Here is a 17,105-nt window from a genome sequence, read left to right as displayed (position 1 = left end):
ATAAAGTTAACGGTTTTTGCCGTTATAACGGTTTCGGTACACTTAAATCTTCCGTGCGTTTGTGTGTGTGTGCTCGCGCGGAACTGCTTTCAAATATACCGAATAGTGTTAAATATACCAAAGCCCGAGGATATACTGTTGCGTTATCGATAGCCGATAACAGCTACGAGTTCAGCTGTAAATGTATACAACTGTATATAAAATCTGCGATTTGTGAAAACCTGACCACGATTGAACACAACGAGGACGACGGAGGATCCTTCCGGCGTGTGATGAATTAATGCTAAAGTCGATCAGCGGAGGCGTTGGCGTGGCATCCACGGAAAGAGGCGGTGGCGGAGGCGGCGGAGGAGGTGGAGCAGGAGGAGCAGGAGGAAGCGCCTCTGGAAGCAGGAGCACCAGCGGAAGCGGAAGCGGGCGCGCTAGTTGTGGGCTGGGCTCCAGTTCCATTTCCAGTGGCTTGAGTGCGGTGTGCGGATTTGTGACCGGGGCCGGTGGCGGAGGTGGATTTGAGCGGGATCGCGACAGGGACAGAGATAGAGACAGAGGATTAGCCAACAGCAGTGGAGGCAGCACTCCTGCCGGAATTCTCTATTGCCCCGCGTGTGTGGCAGCTGCCAATCAGCAGAATCCCAGCCAGAATTCGAGTCCCCACCACGAGGGTTTCTTCTCGCGCAGCTCCTCCAAGTCGAGCAAACGGAACAAGGCCAGGAAAAGCGCCTCCACCGCCGGCTGCTTGGACGCCCAGCACATACGGGCGAATCTCCGAATGTCCATGTCCAGTTCAATGAGAAGCTCTAGAGGGAATGGCGGCGGCGGAGCGGCCTCCTCCTCACATCCTCCGGGCAGCAGCTGCAGCAGCGGTCCAGGAGGATCGGGATGCGGGATGGCATACGACGCGGCAAGCAATGCCAGCAGTGGAAGTGGCAGTGGCAGCGGAAAGGCCACTTCCCCGGGCAGCTACAGCTGCAATGCCCTGAACGTGGACTTCACCTCCTACACGGCCACGCATCAGTGGACCAGGATGCTCGAATGCGCCGAGTTCGTGGGCGCCAAGTGAGTGGTGAAGCCATCTTGCTGAAAATATCTGTATTCCCTATCCCTTTCTTCCTACTCAGGCGAAGCAAGCACACAGTGGTGGCCTACAAGGATGCGATGTTCGTATTCGGCGGCGACAACGGCAAGAACATGCTGAATGACCTGATTCGCTTTGGCGTTAAGGACAAGTCGTGGGGCCGCGCATGTGCAACAGGAACTCCGCCTGCTCCGCGATACCATCACTCGGCGGTGGTGGCCGGCAGCTCGATGTTCATCTTTGGGGGCTACACTGGCGACATTCACTCCAACTCGAACTTGACTAACAAGAACGATCTGTTCGAGTACAAGTTCCAGAGCGCCATGTGGGTGGAATGGAAGTTCTCCGGACGCCAGCCGGTTCCTCGATCCGCTCACGGAGCAGCCGTATACGACAACAAAATGTGGATCTACGCGGGCTACGATGGCAATGCTCGGCTAAACGACATGTGGACGCTCAACCTCACCGGTGAAAATCACCAGTGGGAGGAGGTGGACCAGCTGGGCGATCGTCCGCCCACCTGCTGCAATTTCCCCGTGGCTGTGGCCAGAGACGCCATGTACGTCTTCTCGGGGCAGAGTGGCCTGCAGATAACCAACTCGCTGTTTGAGTTCCACTTCAAGACGCGCACCTGGCGACGCATCTCCAATGAGCCCGTCCTGCGAGGCGCCACCTCAGCTCCGCCCTCGCGGCGATATGGCCACACGATGGTGCATCACGATCGGTTCCTGTATGTCTTCGGGGGATCGGCGGACTCAACGCTGCCCAACGACCTGCACTGCTACGACCTGGACTCGCAGGTGTGGTCCGTCATCCTGCCGGAGCAGAACTCGGATGTGCCCTCGGGTAGGGTGTTCCACGCCTCGGCCGTCATCTGCGATGCCATGTATATATTTGGCGGAACCGTGGACAATAGTGTGAGGAGAGGCGACACCTACCGCTTCCAGTTCTCCTCGTACCCGAAGTGCACGCTGCGCGATGACTTCGGAAAGTTCTTCCTGGACAAACAGTTCTGCGACATTCAGTTCATCGTCGGAGCGGAGGAGATTCGCATCCTGGCACACATCGCCTTCGTGGCGGCGCGCTCGAAGTATCTGAGGAACAAAATTTTGGCTGCCCGGGAGGCACGCCAGCAGCAGATGGAGAAGGTCTACGGGGTGGGCCAGGTGGATGCACTGGCTCTGAATACGGGCGCGGGCGGGGACCGCGGACCCATGTTGGAGGTGCGGCTGGCCAACGCCTCGCCCGAGGCCTTTGAAATCATATTGAACTACATTTACACCGATCGCATCGACTTGAAGGACACGTACAGCAAGAACATCATCATTCTGATCACAGATATCTACCAACTTGCCGGTTTGTTCACCATGCCGCGGCTGGCCCACGGCTGTATCCAGTATTTGGACTACAAGATTAACAAGCTCAACGTGCTGGAGGCGCTATACAATGCGGATAAGAGCAAGTGAGAGCATGCATAGCATACATTTGGATAATTTGTAAATGAAACTAATTTGTGTAAACACTCCCCAACACAGCATTAAGATCATTAAGGATCACTGCATGCAGTTCATCATCAAGGAGGAGAACTTCACAGAGGTGGTCATGTCCAGTGAATTCAGCGATTTGGACAAGCCTCTGCTGGTCGAGATCATCCGCAAGCGTCTGCATCCCAGCAAGCTGGTGATAGACACGAGTTATGAAGGCAATATAGGTACGCTTCGTCGGTAGTTGCCAAATTATTAGCTGAAGCCATATTTTTTGAGTAGGAACCACTTTGGAGATCGATCTGTGCGCCTTTTTGGAGTCCACTGGCAACGATTTCTGCGACATCAGCCTTGTGCTGGAAGATCACGTGATTCCAGCTCACAAGTCAGTGCTTTCATCGCGATGCACCTACTTCCAGGGCATGTTCAGATCCTTCATGCCACCGGACAACACAGTCAATGTGAGTTGTACAATTTGTAGCACCGCCTGCTTGTAAAAATGGGTCTCGTGAAAATAGTGTGCACCTTTAAAGTGTTGAAGCGTGCTGTTGTTGCTCCTAAATAACATTCAATTTCGCTTTCACCCAGATCCAAATTGGCGAAATTTCTCCCTCGCTCGAGGCGTTCCACTCCCTGCTGCGCTACATCTACTACGGCGAGACGAAGATGCCGCCGCAGGATGCACTTTATCTCTTCCAGGCGCCGTGCTTCTATGGCCTTGCCAACAATCGACTCCACGCATTCTGCAAGTACTCCCTGGAGCACAACATAACGTTCGAGAACGTGCTGCAGACGCTGGAGGCTTCAGACATCACAAAGATCTATGATATTAAGTTGTACGCTCTCAAGCTGATCGTCAAGGACTTTGCGAAGGTCGCAAGGCTGCCGAAAATAGCCGGCTTGTCGCGCGAACTGTTGCTGGAGATCATACGCGCTGTGGCCGATTCGCACGGCGAGTTTCTCACGCGGATCAATATCAATACAGATATCTGAAAACTGGTGCTGCTCCAGCCGGCATTGCAGTTGTTGCTCGCCTGGTTGCAAATCGGACGTAGCACGTAGTGCGGCAGTAGCGGTTGGCAGCGCCGAATGACATCCATTTATCATTATCCGATCCATCGATCCATCTCCCATCGATCGTCGCACCCCTGCATCTGGTCAGCGGTCCGCGACAGACCCCGGCCCCATAGAGATACTGCATCAAAAAGAGAGAGACGAAGCGATCGCGACCCATGCAGAAGACGGATGTATTGCTATTGTTCTTAAGTTGTCTTAAGTAGACGAGCCACCAGCAGAGTTTGCGTCGCGCATGCTGCCTCATATATATAAGCCTCCTATATGCACACAGTATTAACCAAGAACGCACCTCCAATCGGTTGAAATGAGATCGCATTTGACTTCTCTGTCCCAAAACTATAGGTTTTGTTAAAACACTTGATCCTCAAACCCAATAGCTGCAGTTTCCAATTGGACTCTCCCTCTTAAGCATCTAGAAGTGCATTTCACAATCCGACCCAGAGCAAACGAGAGCTACAAAACCATATAATTGCAGTCAGGCAGGTACTCAGTCGTTGCTCAGAGAAGTTTAAGGGTCGAATGGACCCGAAATCCAGAAGGTGAGTGTGGGTACACTTCAAAAGCTCAAATCCTTCACACTCTTGTTTTTTCAGATGAAACGCGCCCTTGCTTAAACGTGATGAAACCGACTAGCTCCTTTCAAAGTTGTATATTTTTCGAGTACACAAATTTGAATACCCTTGCAAAGCTATTCGTAATAATAATATTTGGCCTAGCAGATTACTTGTTTTGCAAGGGGTCCACAGTCTCCGAAGTCCGAGGGTCTTCCCTTCATGTTATACTAATACCCAAGTACAACTTACTAGTTGATATAGATCTAAATCTACTCGTTTTAATTCATATTTATCTATATATATATATATGAAAGCAGTAAACTGAATGTTCTAAGCTAAGGAATCATCAACGCATCGACACATCATCCACGTGAAAAATCACCCGACAAAAGGAACTCAAAGTTAACGTGTTTGCCAAATTTGCATACGATTGTTTGAATTTAATATTTAATATAGAGTTTTTACTGTTTTGCCTTATGATTGATTATGTTTATGACCTTGTGACGCGGAAGTTCTTTCAACTTCGAGTATATGTGTATTTTAATCCTTGTTTCCGAAATTGTGATAAATCAGTTTATTTATGATTGTATTGTGACTATTTTTAAGCAATATTTAAGAATCTTGCGTTTCATTTCGAATATTTTCGTTATAATTTCGTTTTAGTTGCTGTGTGACGAGAATTCAGAATAAACAATATTATTATACACATACGCTGACACTGTTGATGTGTGCTAAATGGCAAATCTTTGTGGGTTTACCACAAAACCGAGGCTGAATAATGGAATTCAAGGCAAACAAACTGAGCCAATTGTTTTGGGCTGCGTTTTTGCCAGCTGCTCTGGCATAGATAAATGTATTTCAATGGAATTAAAACAAAACAAAGGCTGCAGCCGCAAGTGGGAGCTGTCAAAGGGGGTGGTGGCAAGTGGCAAGAACCCGGGAAGCATGGAACCCAGGATGTCGGCCGAAACTGTTGCCAAGGCCAGGACAATGGCAATGACAAGGACTTCAGTTCGGGGGTAAGTCCTGCCCAGGCTCAGAGTCGCTTATCAAATGCAAATTACAAAATCAAATATGCCAGCGGCAGCAGGCTGGAAGGATCTTCTCTTCGAGATGGAAATGCCACTTACAGATACAACTGACAGTAAGCCGAATTGAATTGAATTGCCATGGAGTCAGGGAAAATTATTTGGCCAGCTCCTCTCTCTCTCTCTCTCTCACTTTCGAACTCCCCCTCTCCCCTCTCAGGTGGAGTTCATCCTGCCTCGTGTTGCATATTTATGAGGCCATTAGGGTCCGACGTCCGACTGCGAGTCCTTCGCATCCATCGCCTCCTCGGCAGCTGTGCAATGGTCAAGGTTTTTCTGCAGATTACTGCAGCTTCGTTGGGGAATCCGTTGTGAATAATCGATTGGCTTAACTTATCCAGCATTTGCATATTTACCACAACTACGCCTAGTCGATCACTTTGAATGATTGCTGTTCAGCTTGAGTATCTATTTGGGTACTGTACTGCTAAGCCTAAACATTACCAAATGGCTTTTTGCTCGCTTTGGATTCGATTAACAATGGATTATTGCCTCTATTTATTCATATACTCGTGCTCATAATATGTCGGGGAAACAAAGTCCTTAACTGAACCCTTCCTTGCCGCAACCCTAAGTGAGCAGTAACAAGAGCCGTCGCTTACCGCTTTCCAAACAGAATACCAATTATCCGGTCGGGAACAGAGGTCGAGGTCTGGAACCCGTGCCAAAAGCCCAGCTAAAACATAACCCACCTCCGTGGGACAGCCAAACAAGAACACATAGTTTGGAAATGAGGCGCACGAGCTTGAGCATTTCGCTGCCCGCTGCCCGCTGTCAATTTATAAGCTCATATTTTAGGCCAGCAGCACAGATCCGAGTCAATCGGCAACATAATACATAGTCAATAGTCATGGTACGGATGTGGAGGGCAAGGATGGAGGATGGAGGATGGGGGATGGGCTCGTTTCATGCTTTTTAATATCCGTTTCATGTGGATTTATGCGCATCAAGTTCACGCTGAGCGACGGCACATAAATTTCATGGCAATCGAAGCAGTCAGTCAAGAAAAAAATAAAGAAACGTTCTAGAGACCAGGTGATGGACTTGGAGGTACCCATTGCAGACTAAATGTGCTAGGAAGATCATTAGGAAAACAGGTGACCAGTTTGATTTCTAACTACTCCACACATCTCTTGATCGAATTATATAATTTTCGAAAAGTCGCGGCCAAAGTTTGGTTTTTCCAAAGTTTTCCGCGAGTCTAAGACATCCTCTTACGCCTACAAGTGCTGGGAATGAAAAAAAGGAGGACAGAAAGGGCCAAAGTGGAAACATGAGCCTTCGAAAAGGGTTAACTGAATGTGGGCCTGGAAAATGGACCGATTTCGGGTTAGCCCCGAAATGGACTTTTGGCATTTTGCAAACTTTTTCTGCATTGCTGCTCATTGAAGCCGGCCGCTGTACGCCAACTTCAATTAATTTATAGCGGTAGGGATTTGTATCCCAGCCAGGACAACTGGATCTGGATCTGCATCCCTGTGTCCTGTCCCACGCATAAAGTGTCATTTCAGCGGCTCCGATGCCTAATTAAAACCATCAATTTCGGAGTGAACGCGATTCGCGGGCTTGAGCGTTGGGCAGAGTGCAGTTCCAGCAAAGTTTAATTAAAAAACCTGTATCCTTGTATCCCTGTATCCCTGTATCCCTGGAGCAACCGCCTTGCCGCACACCCCTCAGCAATTGAAGTTTAATTGCCGCACAGACTCGCAAAGGTGAAAGGTGGAAGGAGTGGACTGGGTTGGGTATGCAAATAAATGGGTGCGCGACTTGATGCTGACTTCATTATCCTGGCGAACTGGTTCAATCGTAAAAGCTATTGCTCTATTGCTGCAACATAGTGTAGCAAGGATACTCTTCCTTCCGAGCAGAAGATGCAGCTTCTGACACCTTCGGAGACTGATGTCATTCCCATGTACTGCGCTCAGCGTAATTTCGCTTTAAGGGGTTAAAGGGTTCACTTCAATTGCAAAAGAGTTGGGCCACTTCGACTCGAAGTGGGCGGTAGGCCTGTGTCTGTGCCTGAGCCTGAGCCTGTGCCTGTAACCTTTGACCTCACCCCTTCCGATATAATCGTCGACGCATAAATCTCAAGACCTGCCCGGCGGCTGCAATTTACGGCACGACCGTAAATTTTTATAAATGTCCTTGTAAATAAACTCGCAAATATGCTGATTTAGCATATTTCTGATATATGTGTGTCCGCATGTGTGCCTGTGTGGGTGAGGGGGCGTGGCTCCCGCCTGCGGTTTATGCCATGTGCTATGTGCTATGCGCTATGTGTGTGGCAGTTTTATTGCGAGGCTTTTTGTTCCCGCTCCTCCAGGGTATCACCCATCACTTGAGGCATATGCGACCGCACTCTTGGTATGCCATTCAATGCTGAAATGAGTTTTGTTTTCTGTCAAGCTGGCTGATGATGGTTTTTCTGAGCAGACACCTTCGTAGTTCATCTACGTTTTCTATGTTGCCTACGTTTTCTAGGGTGTTCGAGCAGTCGACCTCTGCCTGCTTAGTGGCCCACTGTTCGTTTGTTTTGTGCTTTATTTTATTCTCCTTTGATTTCGTGGGTTTCCCTCAAGGGAGCTGGGAAAAGTCAAAAACAGAGCAGAGAAAAGCGGAGCAAAAAAAGGGCAAAGAGATAAATAAAAAATGAAAATTTTATGTTGCATTAACTGGCGCTGGCATTGTTGTGCCGCATGAAAAGCATATGTGTAATAAAATTTATGCATATAAACAACCGATGGCAGCCCACAAAAACCAGCAACAAGCAGCACCGACCGACAGACAATGAAAAGCGAGTTAAATATTTGATAAAGCAGCCGTGAAGTGAACTTCGCCGCCCTCCCAATGCCACCCAATGCCACCCCACGCCTCCTGTTTTATATTTCTGTCTAAATTTGTTGTCCTGGCTGACTGTCTGACTGGCTGACTGGTTGCCCTGCATCCCGCGGATGTCGCAGGATATCGGATGCTGTGGAGTACTGGGAAGGGACATTTGGGACTGTGGAGCAATTGTGGCGGGGTTCGTGGTCATCCAACTTCAGGATGAGCACTCGAAACTGCGTGTTATGTGTAATGAAACGTGTATTTAAACGGAGCCTCCGCGAATAGGAAGTTCCTGTTTTCCCGTGGGATTTTCGCAGCTTCTGCTCGGATATGTGTGCACTTGACATTTTCAATTTGCCGGCAATCAAGCAGCAAAATATGGATTACATTGTTAACGCGTTCGGACTACGCAAAGTTGCATAGTTTCTGCACCGAGAGAAATTTGAAAGCAACTACTGATGGTAGTTCTAGATATTTGATTTCGCAGAATACACAGCACACATCAAGTTATTTCTCCGTGTGAGCCCGTGATATGAAGTCGTTCGCCTTTAGACCCCGCTCATTTGTCAAAAGCTGCAGCAGGGCGTTATTAATGGAGCCCCGACTGACAGGTACTGCCCCTTCTTGGAGCAACGCCTTTCCCCGGTTCTCTGGCCAGGCACAATTGAACAGGATCTCGGGAAATCAGTGCAGGATTGAAAAACAGCAGCCACCACCACTGGCCACTAGCCAATGACTTCACATGCGGCCTTGCATTTTAAGCGCAACTGCACTGAGGAACATGCCGCAGACACTGCAGCCCCGAATTGTTTCTCCTTTTTTGGTTTTTTTTTTGGGAGACCCAAAGTTAAAGCTGCGCCAGTTGGTTTTGCGGAGGGGCGAACGGGGCGTATGCGTATTGTTTATTTATTCATTATTTCTATTCCATTGTTTTCTTTCGGAGACACTGGCCGGCGGGCCGGTGAAACTTTTCGAAGCCACAACATGTGGCATGGGGCAGAGTAGCAGAGTGGCAGAGTGGCAGAGTGGCAGGCATTTCCCAGTCCCGCCGGGTATCTGTTTCCCCTCCTGCTCCGGTGAGCACGATTTGGGCACAGAGATTTCGACGTGGCCGATTTGCAGCAGGACTGCTGCAGTTGTACGTCGGTTTCCACGCAGAGGAAACTGCATTTCCATGCTGCCATTGTTGCCGCTCGCTTTTCCTGGGCATTGCAGCTTAAAGCGCAAGACGTGCCAGGAGTTTCCGCCGCGTTCCCCCCCTTTTCTCGGCTCGGGCAATATAATTTCCCATTAGCGCTCCTGACACCCACCCACACACGCGCACTGAGAGAAAAGCGGAGTCTTTGGTTCGATCCGCGAGATCGCAACCTCTTATCCACATGAAAAGGGGTTAGCAAACAGCTGGAACAGATGGGGGGGATTCCCTTCGCAGTGCGAGGCGACGTTTCTCTCTGTGTACGCAGAAAGAAAAACATGAAAACATGCCACTCACCACCCACTCACCACCCAGTTTGCAGTCGCTGCTGCAACTTTCCCGTTTGGCTTTTTTCGAATGCTTTGTGGGATAAAGTTGGAGCGAACATATGGCCGACTTCGACTTTGACTATTCATATTTTCACAGTTCCCGAAAAGCCCCTCATCCTCCCTTTCCCTCCCCGCTGGCAGGAGTATGTGTGTGTTTGCATAACAAAACTAACATTTAACAATAACATTTCCAACATTACGATGTCGACGCCAAAACTGAAAGGATAAACATTTCGCAACTCAGTTGGAAGTAGATGGGATGTAGATGGGATGTAGTTGGGGTGTAGTTGGGGTGTAGTTGGGATGCAGTTGGGCTACAGGCCCCACTCATCCATTCATCCGCCGGATGAGAGATGAGGGTGTGGGACATGGGACATGGGACGTAGGAAGTGCTGGGTGAATTGCATTCCGGAAGGCATTTCCATTGATGCGAGCGCTGAGAATACGGCTTTTAATCGAATGCAAACATTCTTAGGTGTTCTCGGTTGAAGGTTGTGATTATTTCAGTTCGCTTTTCTACGATTTCTGGCTCGGCCCAAAAGGTTGGGAAAATCAATTTCGTGTGCCACAAGTATAGTTCTCTTCATAGTTCTCAGCCCTGTTTGCTGTTGTTTGTAAGCCTTGATTATCATATTTCTTTCCGCGCTTCTGAAATTTCCCCTTCCTGCCCCGCTGTCTGTTTCTAGCGTTTCCGACGCTTCCGACATTTTCTTCGCTTACCATCCATTCTGCTGGTTTTCCCTTTATGTGCGCATTTCGAAATGCATTTTTATATTTCATTTGCCCTGCGGCTGCAACTGCGACTGCGACTGCGACTGCCTGTGAATAAAGTTTAGCGCAACATTTTTATGCATTTTGATGTCTGCCTTCCTTCACTTTTGCTCCTGCCTCTGCTCTCGCATGACTGTTTCCATCTGGATACGGTGGCGTATGCGTAATATGCTTTTGATTGGCTTTGAATGGTGTAAAGCATTATTTGGATTGGCAGTGCACATCCGTCTGGGGAATGTATTTTCGTTTTCATTCTCGTTTTCGTTCGCGGCACAAACACACAAACAATCTTAGATGGGAAAAATCAACTTTGTGCCCTTTGAGTTCGCTGTTTTCCCGGTGGCTTCGTGGGGCGGCGGTGGAATTATCATCCTGATTGGCATAAAATAGAAATCAAACAGCATAAACAACCTGAAGGGAATGCGAGGAAAAGGTTGCATGGTTCTGTGGCTTGGCCAGATGTGGAGCTGTGGATGTGGAGCTCTTTAAAACCTAAGTACACTTCGTCTACGGTTAGGGGAATAACTTGAGGAATAAGTCCACGGATAACCCTGGCCCTTTCCTCGCTCCTCTTGGCTCTTTGCTCGTTGAATGATGCCCTGCCAAAGCGAATGTAATCAACAAATATTTTCATGGCGAAGGACGGACGGAGATGAAAGTGGGGAAAAGCGGAAAACTCAGCAGAGGGGACAGTCATAAAGTGCGCCGTCAACTGTCCACTTTTCGTATGTTTGGTGATTTTTCCGCTTCACTTGGAGTAGGGCGAAAGAGGGCGGGGTGGATGGTTTCAGGGGTGAATGGTTGGGGGTCACCAGCTGCAAAAACAAAATGGTTGCGATCCGCCCAGACCTTTGGTCATTGTGGATGTTGTTGTCGCTGGTAATTTATGGAGCAACAAACAACACTGTTGACATTATTGACAACAGACTCTGTTGCTGCATTCGTGGGGGCGGCGAAGCGGCGGGTGGGCGTGGCACTTGAGAAGGGGGCAATGGAGCAATTTGGTTTCCTTCTGTATGTGTGAGCGCAGGAGAGAAAAACGCAGGAAGTTCTGGAAAACAATGCATTTCGTTTAGAACAATCACTTGCTAAAAACTATTAAAAATTTTAAAAATTAAAATTAACCAATTCTTCTTCTCCTACTGCGGAATTGAGGGCTAGAAGTGGAGGCTTTGGAGATCCTAGAGCTGCAAAAATGTGGCAGATATGTTTGCAAACTCCGAATGACACCTGCTACCTAAAAGCGCGCCGCAGCCACGAATTTTGGATGGGAAAAGTTTCGATTGGATTGGTTTGCTGCACGGCTGGCGGGCATAAAATGTTTATGGCCCGTCTTCTAATTAAAAACACACCAGGCGCCCAAGGACGAAGTGTCCTGGCGGCATCGTAAAGAACTCGCAACGAAATGGCCTCGCGACATATTGAATTAAATATTCAATCATAAGAACAAAAGCCGTGCGAAACTTCCTAGGCGCCTGATGAGGAGCTGTGGAGCTGTGGTGCTGTGGAGCTGCGGAGCACAGGACCTGCCCCATATCCTTATCCCTTATACCCCCGCTCCCCCTGCCAGCAGCAGAAGTGACACTTTATGGCAACGACGTCAGCTGAACTTGATAGACAATTTCGAGTGCGTCATAAACATTTACCGTTCGACGTGAGCCTCCATCTCGAGCAGCTCCTTCAGATCCTTGAAATCCCCGGCTCTCCCGAGAGCTCAACATAAATTAACTACTACATGCTGGGCGGAGGCGGAGAGGGGCGTGGCGTGGCATGGTGTGGCGTTGTCTTGCATCTGACATCCTCTGCAAGCTGACGGAGTGCCCAAATTAAGATGCCACATAGGCAGTCCAATAGAGTGCCAATCGGCTGGCTGGCTGGCTGGCTGGTTGGTCTGTGCAGTGCTTTGGAATGTGGCAGGATACACTCCGCTGCCGTGATAGAGATGAGAATGCAAGCTGGCCAAATTAGGGAGGCTCCTGCAGTGGCAAGCAGCTTGATGATCTCGCAGTTGTTTGCCGAACGAGTATGCGGGTTAAATGAAGCGAAACAGAAACCGAAACAAATGCATTGAATAACTTATTGCCAGATGTCACAAGTTGATTGACGTGCTTAATTAAAGGCGTAGATTCCCCGAGATTGCTTGAACTAAACACTCGAGATTGCACTTCATGAAAGGCTCTATGTCATGTCAGGGCCGAGAAGCATGAAAGCATAAATATTTACTTAAGCCCATTATGCTGCTGATTGATTTGAAATTCATTTCGCAACCATAACGATGTTGTGCACAAAACGGGGATGTGAGGTGATGGGGATATGGGGAGTTTCAGGAGAAATTGGGGGCATTGAGCTTTAAACTATAACTTGCAATGCATGTAATTATGTGACGGCATATCTCTCTGTGCGGGCCACATAAAGCTAATAAGATTACAAATTATTTCGGCTAATTGCCACCGACATAACATAACTAATAACAGCAGCAGCTGGATGCAAAGCTGTGGGATTTCCTCAGGATTTCCTCAGTCTCACGTAGCACGTAGCAAGTTGCATGTGGCTCGGGGCATTTGCATTGCGCCTAATTGTATGCCATAAAATATTAAATTACATGCCATGCAATGCACAACGTGAACGCTCTGCCTCCTTTACCCCCACTTCCCCTTTCACCCGAATTTCCCCCTTTCGGAAGGATTTCCCAGCTGCCCTTCCCAACCCCTTGAGTTCGACTTAAGCCTTCGCCTGCCTGCAGCGCAATTCCCTTTGTGGAGAGCCAGGGAAATAGGATTAGTTCTGGGTTCCTAATGGGGAGCAACGTCTATTTATCAGGGACTTAACTCCGCAGTTGCAGGGGGATAACTTGAGGTCCTGATTCCCACACAGAACGCTTGATCTCTTGCGAGAATGTAATTGGAAATTATCCCAGTTTTTTGACTCAAAGGGAAGTTTTGGGCTGCAGACTCACGTGCGCTTTGTGGAAGCTATGAAGCAGAATATTAGATATAGATATATTAGATAAAAGGCCATTCTGTAGTGAAATTAATTAGGGTACCTATGCCATATATCAAGTGTCTACAAATCAATTAGGGTGCACGGAAACAGCGTGGATGAGTGATGCGAAACAGCCAATTATTAAAGTGCATTAAATATGAGTGAAACAAACCTAAAAACTGGCGATTTAGGGAATACTAACCGTGCAAAATCAGTTTCATTAGTTCACAGTTGGAGCCATTATACGCTGACTAAAACCGCAACTGACTAAAAATGCACCTCAGCCCCTTGACCACGCGAAATGGCCATTAGCCAACCGCAATTGAATGGCAGACACATTTTCCATTCTGGCCAACAGCATTCGAGTGCTGCAAAGTGACCGCAGAAAGCTTTATGTATCTATTATGCTAACAAAACAAACTCATAAGCATTTAACATGTATGCTACCCACGCTCACCTTTCGAAAAAACCCCAAAAAGATTTGGACTACATCTTTTAAGCCGGAAGATACAGGAGGAACTTGAGAGCGAAGCAAAAGCCATAAGTGACCGGAAGTACAGTCACGCCTACAGCGATTATCGATAGCTGCGCAAATGCCGATTTTTCGTAGTCAGCCATGTTGCAGGTAAATTCCGGCCAGGAAGCAGCTGAATTGCCAAAAATGTATGGTCTTATGGTCCACTCTCGCAGTCGAGAGGCTTGCTGCACTTTGTTGCAATTGCGATTTCTGCACACTTACAATGGTAATTCTTGTTAACTTCTCGTGTAATGCGCAAATTTATGGCCCTTCCTCTGGTTAAGATGCCAAAAGCGGGGAGCATAGTACCATAGTAGTACTATAGTATGCATTCGGAGTGGCAAACTGGCGAACTTTGTTCAAAGCTCAACTCGGAAATGACTTTGAAATTAGTGGCTGTGTTTGTTAATTTCATCATGTCAGCAAATATGCAATTGCCCTAATGCTACTTCAGTAATATGCTGGAAATTCAAACTCGCTTTTCCAGCTCCTTTCGACCAATGTGGCCATAACTTACCCGTGTGTCTGTCCTGAACCAATTGACTAAAACTCCCTGGCCTCCGCCACCTGTGTTGTGCGGAAAGTAGTCGAGTAGTCGAGTAGTCAAGTAGTCGTGTGTGCCAAGTGTCCTTGTCTTTTGGCCAAGAGGACAGATTTATGGCCGAAGCAAGCGGCTCAAGAGGTTAATAAAACTTAATAATTCCGTTCGAGTGTTAACTGCAGCCGACTTTAAGTTGCGCTTTAGTTGCGGGCCGATCCGAAAATCAAGGAGTCGTAAAGCAGGTGCTCCAAGGGTCGGAGTTCGTAGGTCGTAGGTCGTAAACTTCGGGGCGGAAGCCCCGGGGGCACATCTATCAAAAATGTATCTTTACAACACACAAAAATTAAATTATATAGTCACTCGCTCAACTTGATGAATAAGTAGCCATAAAAGGGCGGGGGAAATGGCGAATGGAAAGGAGGCGGACGCAGAGAGCCTCGGACACTGGACGTCGGCATAAAAATCAATCTAATTTCATTAAAGTCAGTCAACATAATAAACGGACATCGTTTTCTGCTGCTCCTCCAAGACAATGGGAAGAGCTCGGTGGAAAGGGGCGGGCACTTGGGACATCGGGCGGAATTTCATTTTCCAGCTAAAAAGAAAGAAAACGCGGAGCAAGTTCACGGCAGCTGTGGGAGACATTCAAGGCCTTGGACTCGACTTCTTTAAAAACATTTAGAACAGCAGCTGGGGGTTGTGGAGCATCGAGGAATGGGTTCTCTTCCTATTGAAGAGGCTGAGTTGAATATTTCCAACTAAACACAGCTCCTCACAAGGTTAATCAATTGCCCCAAATCGATCCTTGTGCCAAAGGCTTTTGGGTGTGGGCGCCTTTTGTGTTCTTAGGGGGAACAGGTACATTTCTCATGAGCATGTAATGTAAATCCCGTGTTAGCTCTCACATAATTCACGGGCCGAAACACGGGGCAATAAAACATTTTCCATTTTCCTCCTAATGACACGCCCCCGCCCCCACCTCCAACCGACTCCTGCCGCCGCCGCCACTCACATGTGAAGAAGTGAAAATGCGGAAAAGCCGGGGGTTCATAAATTCAATTCGCTTCGACCAGCAGCTGCAGTTGATTTTCAGTCCCAATTTCGAGTGATTTTCTTAATGTAGTTCAAAGGGAAATTGTGAAAATGCCGGGGATGGAATGTGGGTGCAAAGAGACGTGTGTGTGCAAAGGGTTTTCCCCGCTTTTCTTAAGTGCTGCGAGATCTAATAAATTTCCACTACGCCAAGGCGGCAGGCAGGTCGCCCATTTTCGGGGGCGTTACGGATTTTTGAATAATATTTCACCTGCAGGTGGGTTATGCATCATGTGTGTGTGTGTAATTGTCTGAAAAATTACCATGTCTACATGACACGCACCCACGCACGCGCCGCCATTAAATCACATTTTCCCGGGCGAGTTTTCCCGAAGCGGAGAGCGGTGCAAAAGTGCTTCCAAGGGGGTGGTGGCCTTCATCCTAGGCTAAAATATAGAAGCGGACCAGGCACTTAAACTAATCAAACTGCGCTGCTCTTCCCTGCATTCGGCAAGATAGGATTACTAAAACTCTCGCAGCTAAATGGGATGAAGATAGAAAGCCAACAAGATTTCACTATAGTTTTCACATATTTTCCGGGCAACTCGCAAACTATGTAAGCATTCCACGCACCCAAAAAGCCCAAAAGCCAAGAAGCCAAAAAGCCATTCCATTTACCCGAATTCCCAATATAGCCGGCGGAACTCCCCAAATAGTTCACACATTTTCACAGGTACAGCTACCGAAATACCTGTCCACCGATTTTGTGCAGTTGTCAGGCGGATGTCAAGGCAAATCTCGGCGTTTATTTTACGTTTGATTGAAACTCTGATTAATTTCAGCAGCCAGCTCCCCGTAGCTCCCGTAGCTCCCCAAGGCTCCGGTTTCAACACCTGGGCACCTTCGCTCTCGGCTTTCATTTGTAATGAGTGCTGGGCACACGTACGGCGCATTGGTTACACGGCAGGAGACACGGATCCGGCTGTGAATGGGTAGTTGGGGCGTGGGTGGGGCGTGGGTGGAGCAGCAGGGGCGGTCCTTTGGGCGCCCCATGTGTTGGGCACAATCTGTCATACGCAGGGTTAGGGCAAACGGCCGGGTATGGACTAAAAGTGATGAGAGAGGTGACTTGATACAATGCCCACACTGTGCTCCCCCTGATAAATGTTTAAAATCAATGGTGGAGGCTGTCACGGGGATCTCAAGAAATGCACAATTACTTATGAAGGTGTGCAAATGTGTACTTCAGTTGTCAGTTTTGTTCCGAATCGAAAAATATTGTATGTTGGCCTTACCTTAGGGTGTTGATGGCATCGTGTTGGCCATGTGGGCGTCCTGCGTCGAATTCCATGATTATCACTTTGCACGTCCTTTGCGCTTATATGTGTGTATATGCGTGTGTGCGGGCTTCTGGCCCATCTGCTCCTGTTTATACGCTTTGCGTGATCGCATTTAGTCCTGCTCCTTCGCTCCTTCGCTCCTCCGCATGTGGAGTGCCCCGGGGATTTCGCTGAGCTGGCTCATAATGTTGGCAACTAGCTCGTAACCCTCGTGGATCTGATGCTGATGGTCGCCAGGAAGCGGGTAGTGGCAAGATCTAATTGCTGAAATCAGTGTAGTACACACAACCTACA

At 48.3% G+C, this 17,105-nt stretch overlaps 1 protein-coding gene across 1 annotated transcript; it reads left to right on the top strand.

The window, feature by feature from the left end:
- Positions 1-165: 165 nt before the first annotated feature.
- Positions 166-4,506, top strand: LOC122625248 (leucine-zipper-like transcriptional regulator 1 homolog). The gene is made up of 6 exons (XM_043805268.1): positions 166-1,056; positions 1,119-2,537; positions 2,611-2,786; positions 2,842-3,020; positions 3,148-4,175; positions 4,230-4,506. The coding sequence occupies exons 1-5, from the start codon at positions 281-283 to the stop codon at positions 3,550-3,552; spliced, it is 2,955 nt and encodes a 984-aa protein (XP_043661203.1). The 5' UTR covers positions 166-280; the 3' UTR covers positions 3,553-4,175; positions 4,230-4,506.
- The last annotated feature ends 12,599 nt before the right edge of the window (positions 4,507-17,105 follow it).

This window comes from Drosophila teissieri, chromosome X, assembly GCF_016746235.2.
Source record: "Drosophila teissieri strain GT53w chromosome X, Prin_Dtei_1.1, whole genome shotgun sequence".
Taxonomy (NCBI): domain Eukaryota; kingdom Metazoa; phylum Arthropoda; class Insecta; order Diptera; family Drosophilidae; genus Drosophila; species Drosophila teissieri.
The sequence above is the reverse complement of the archived record's forward strand: the minus strand, read 5'-3'. Positions and strand labels throughout refer to the sequence as shown.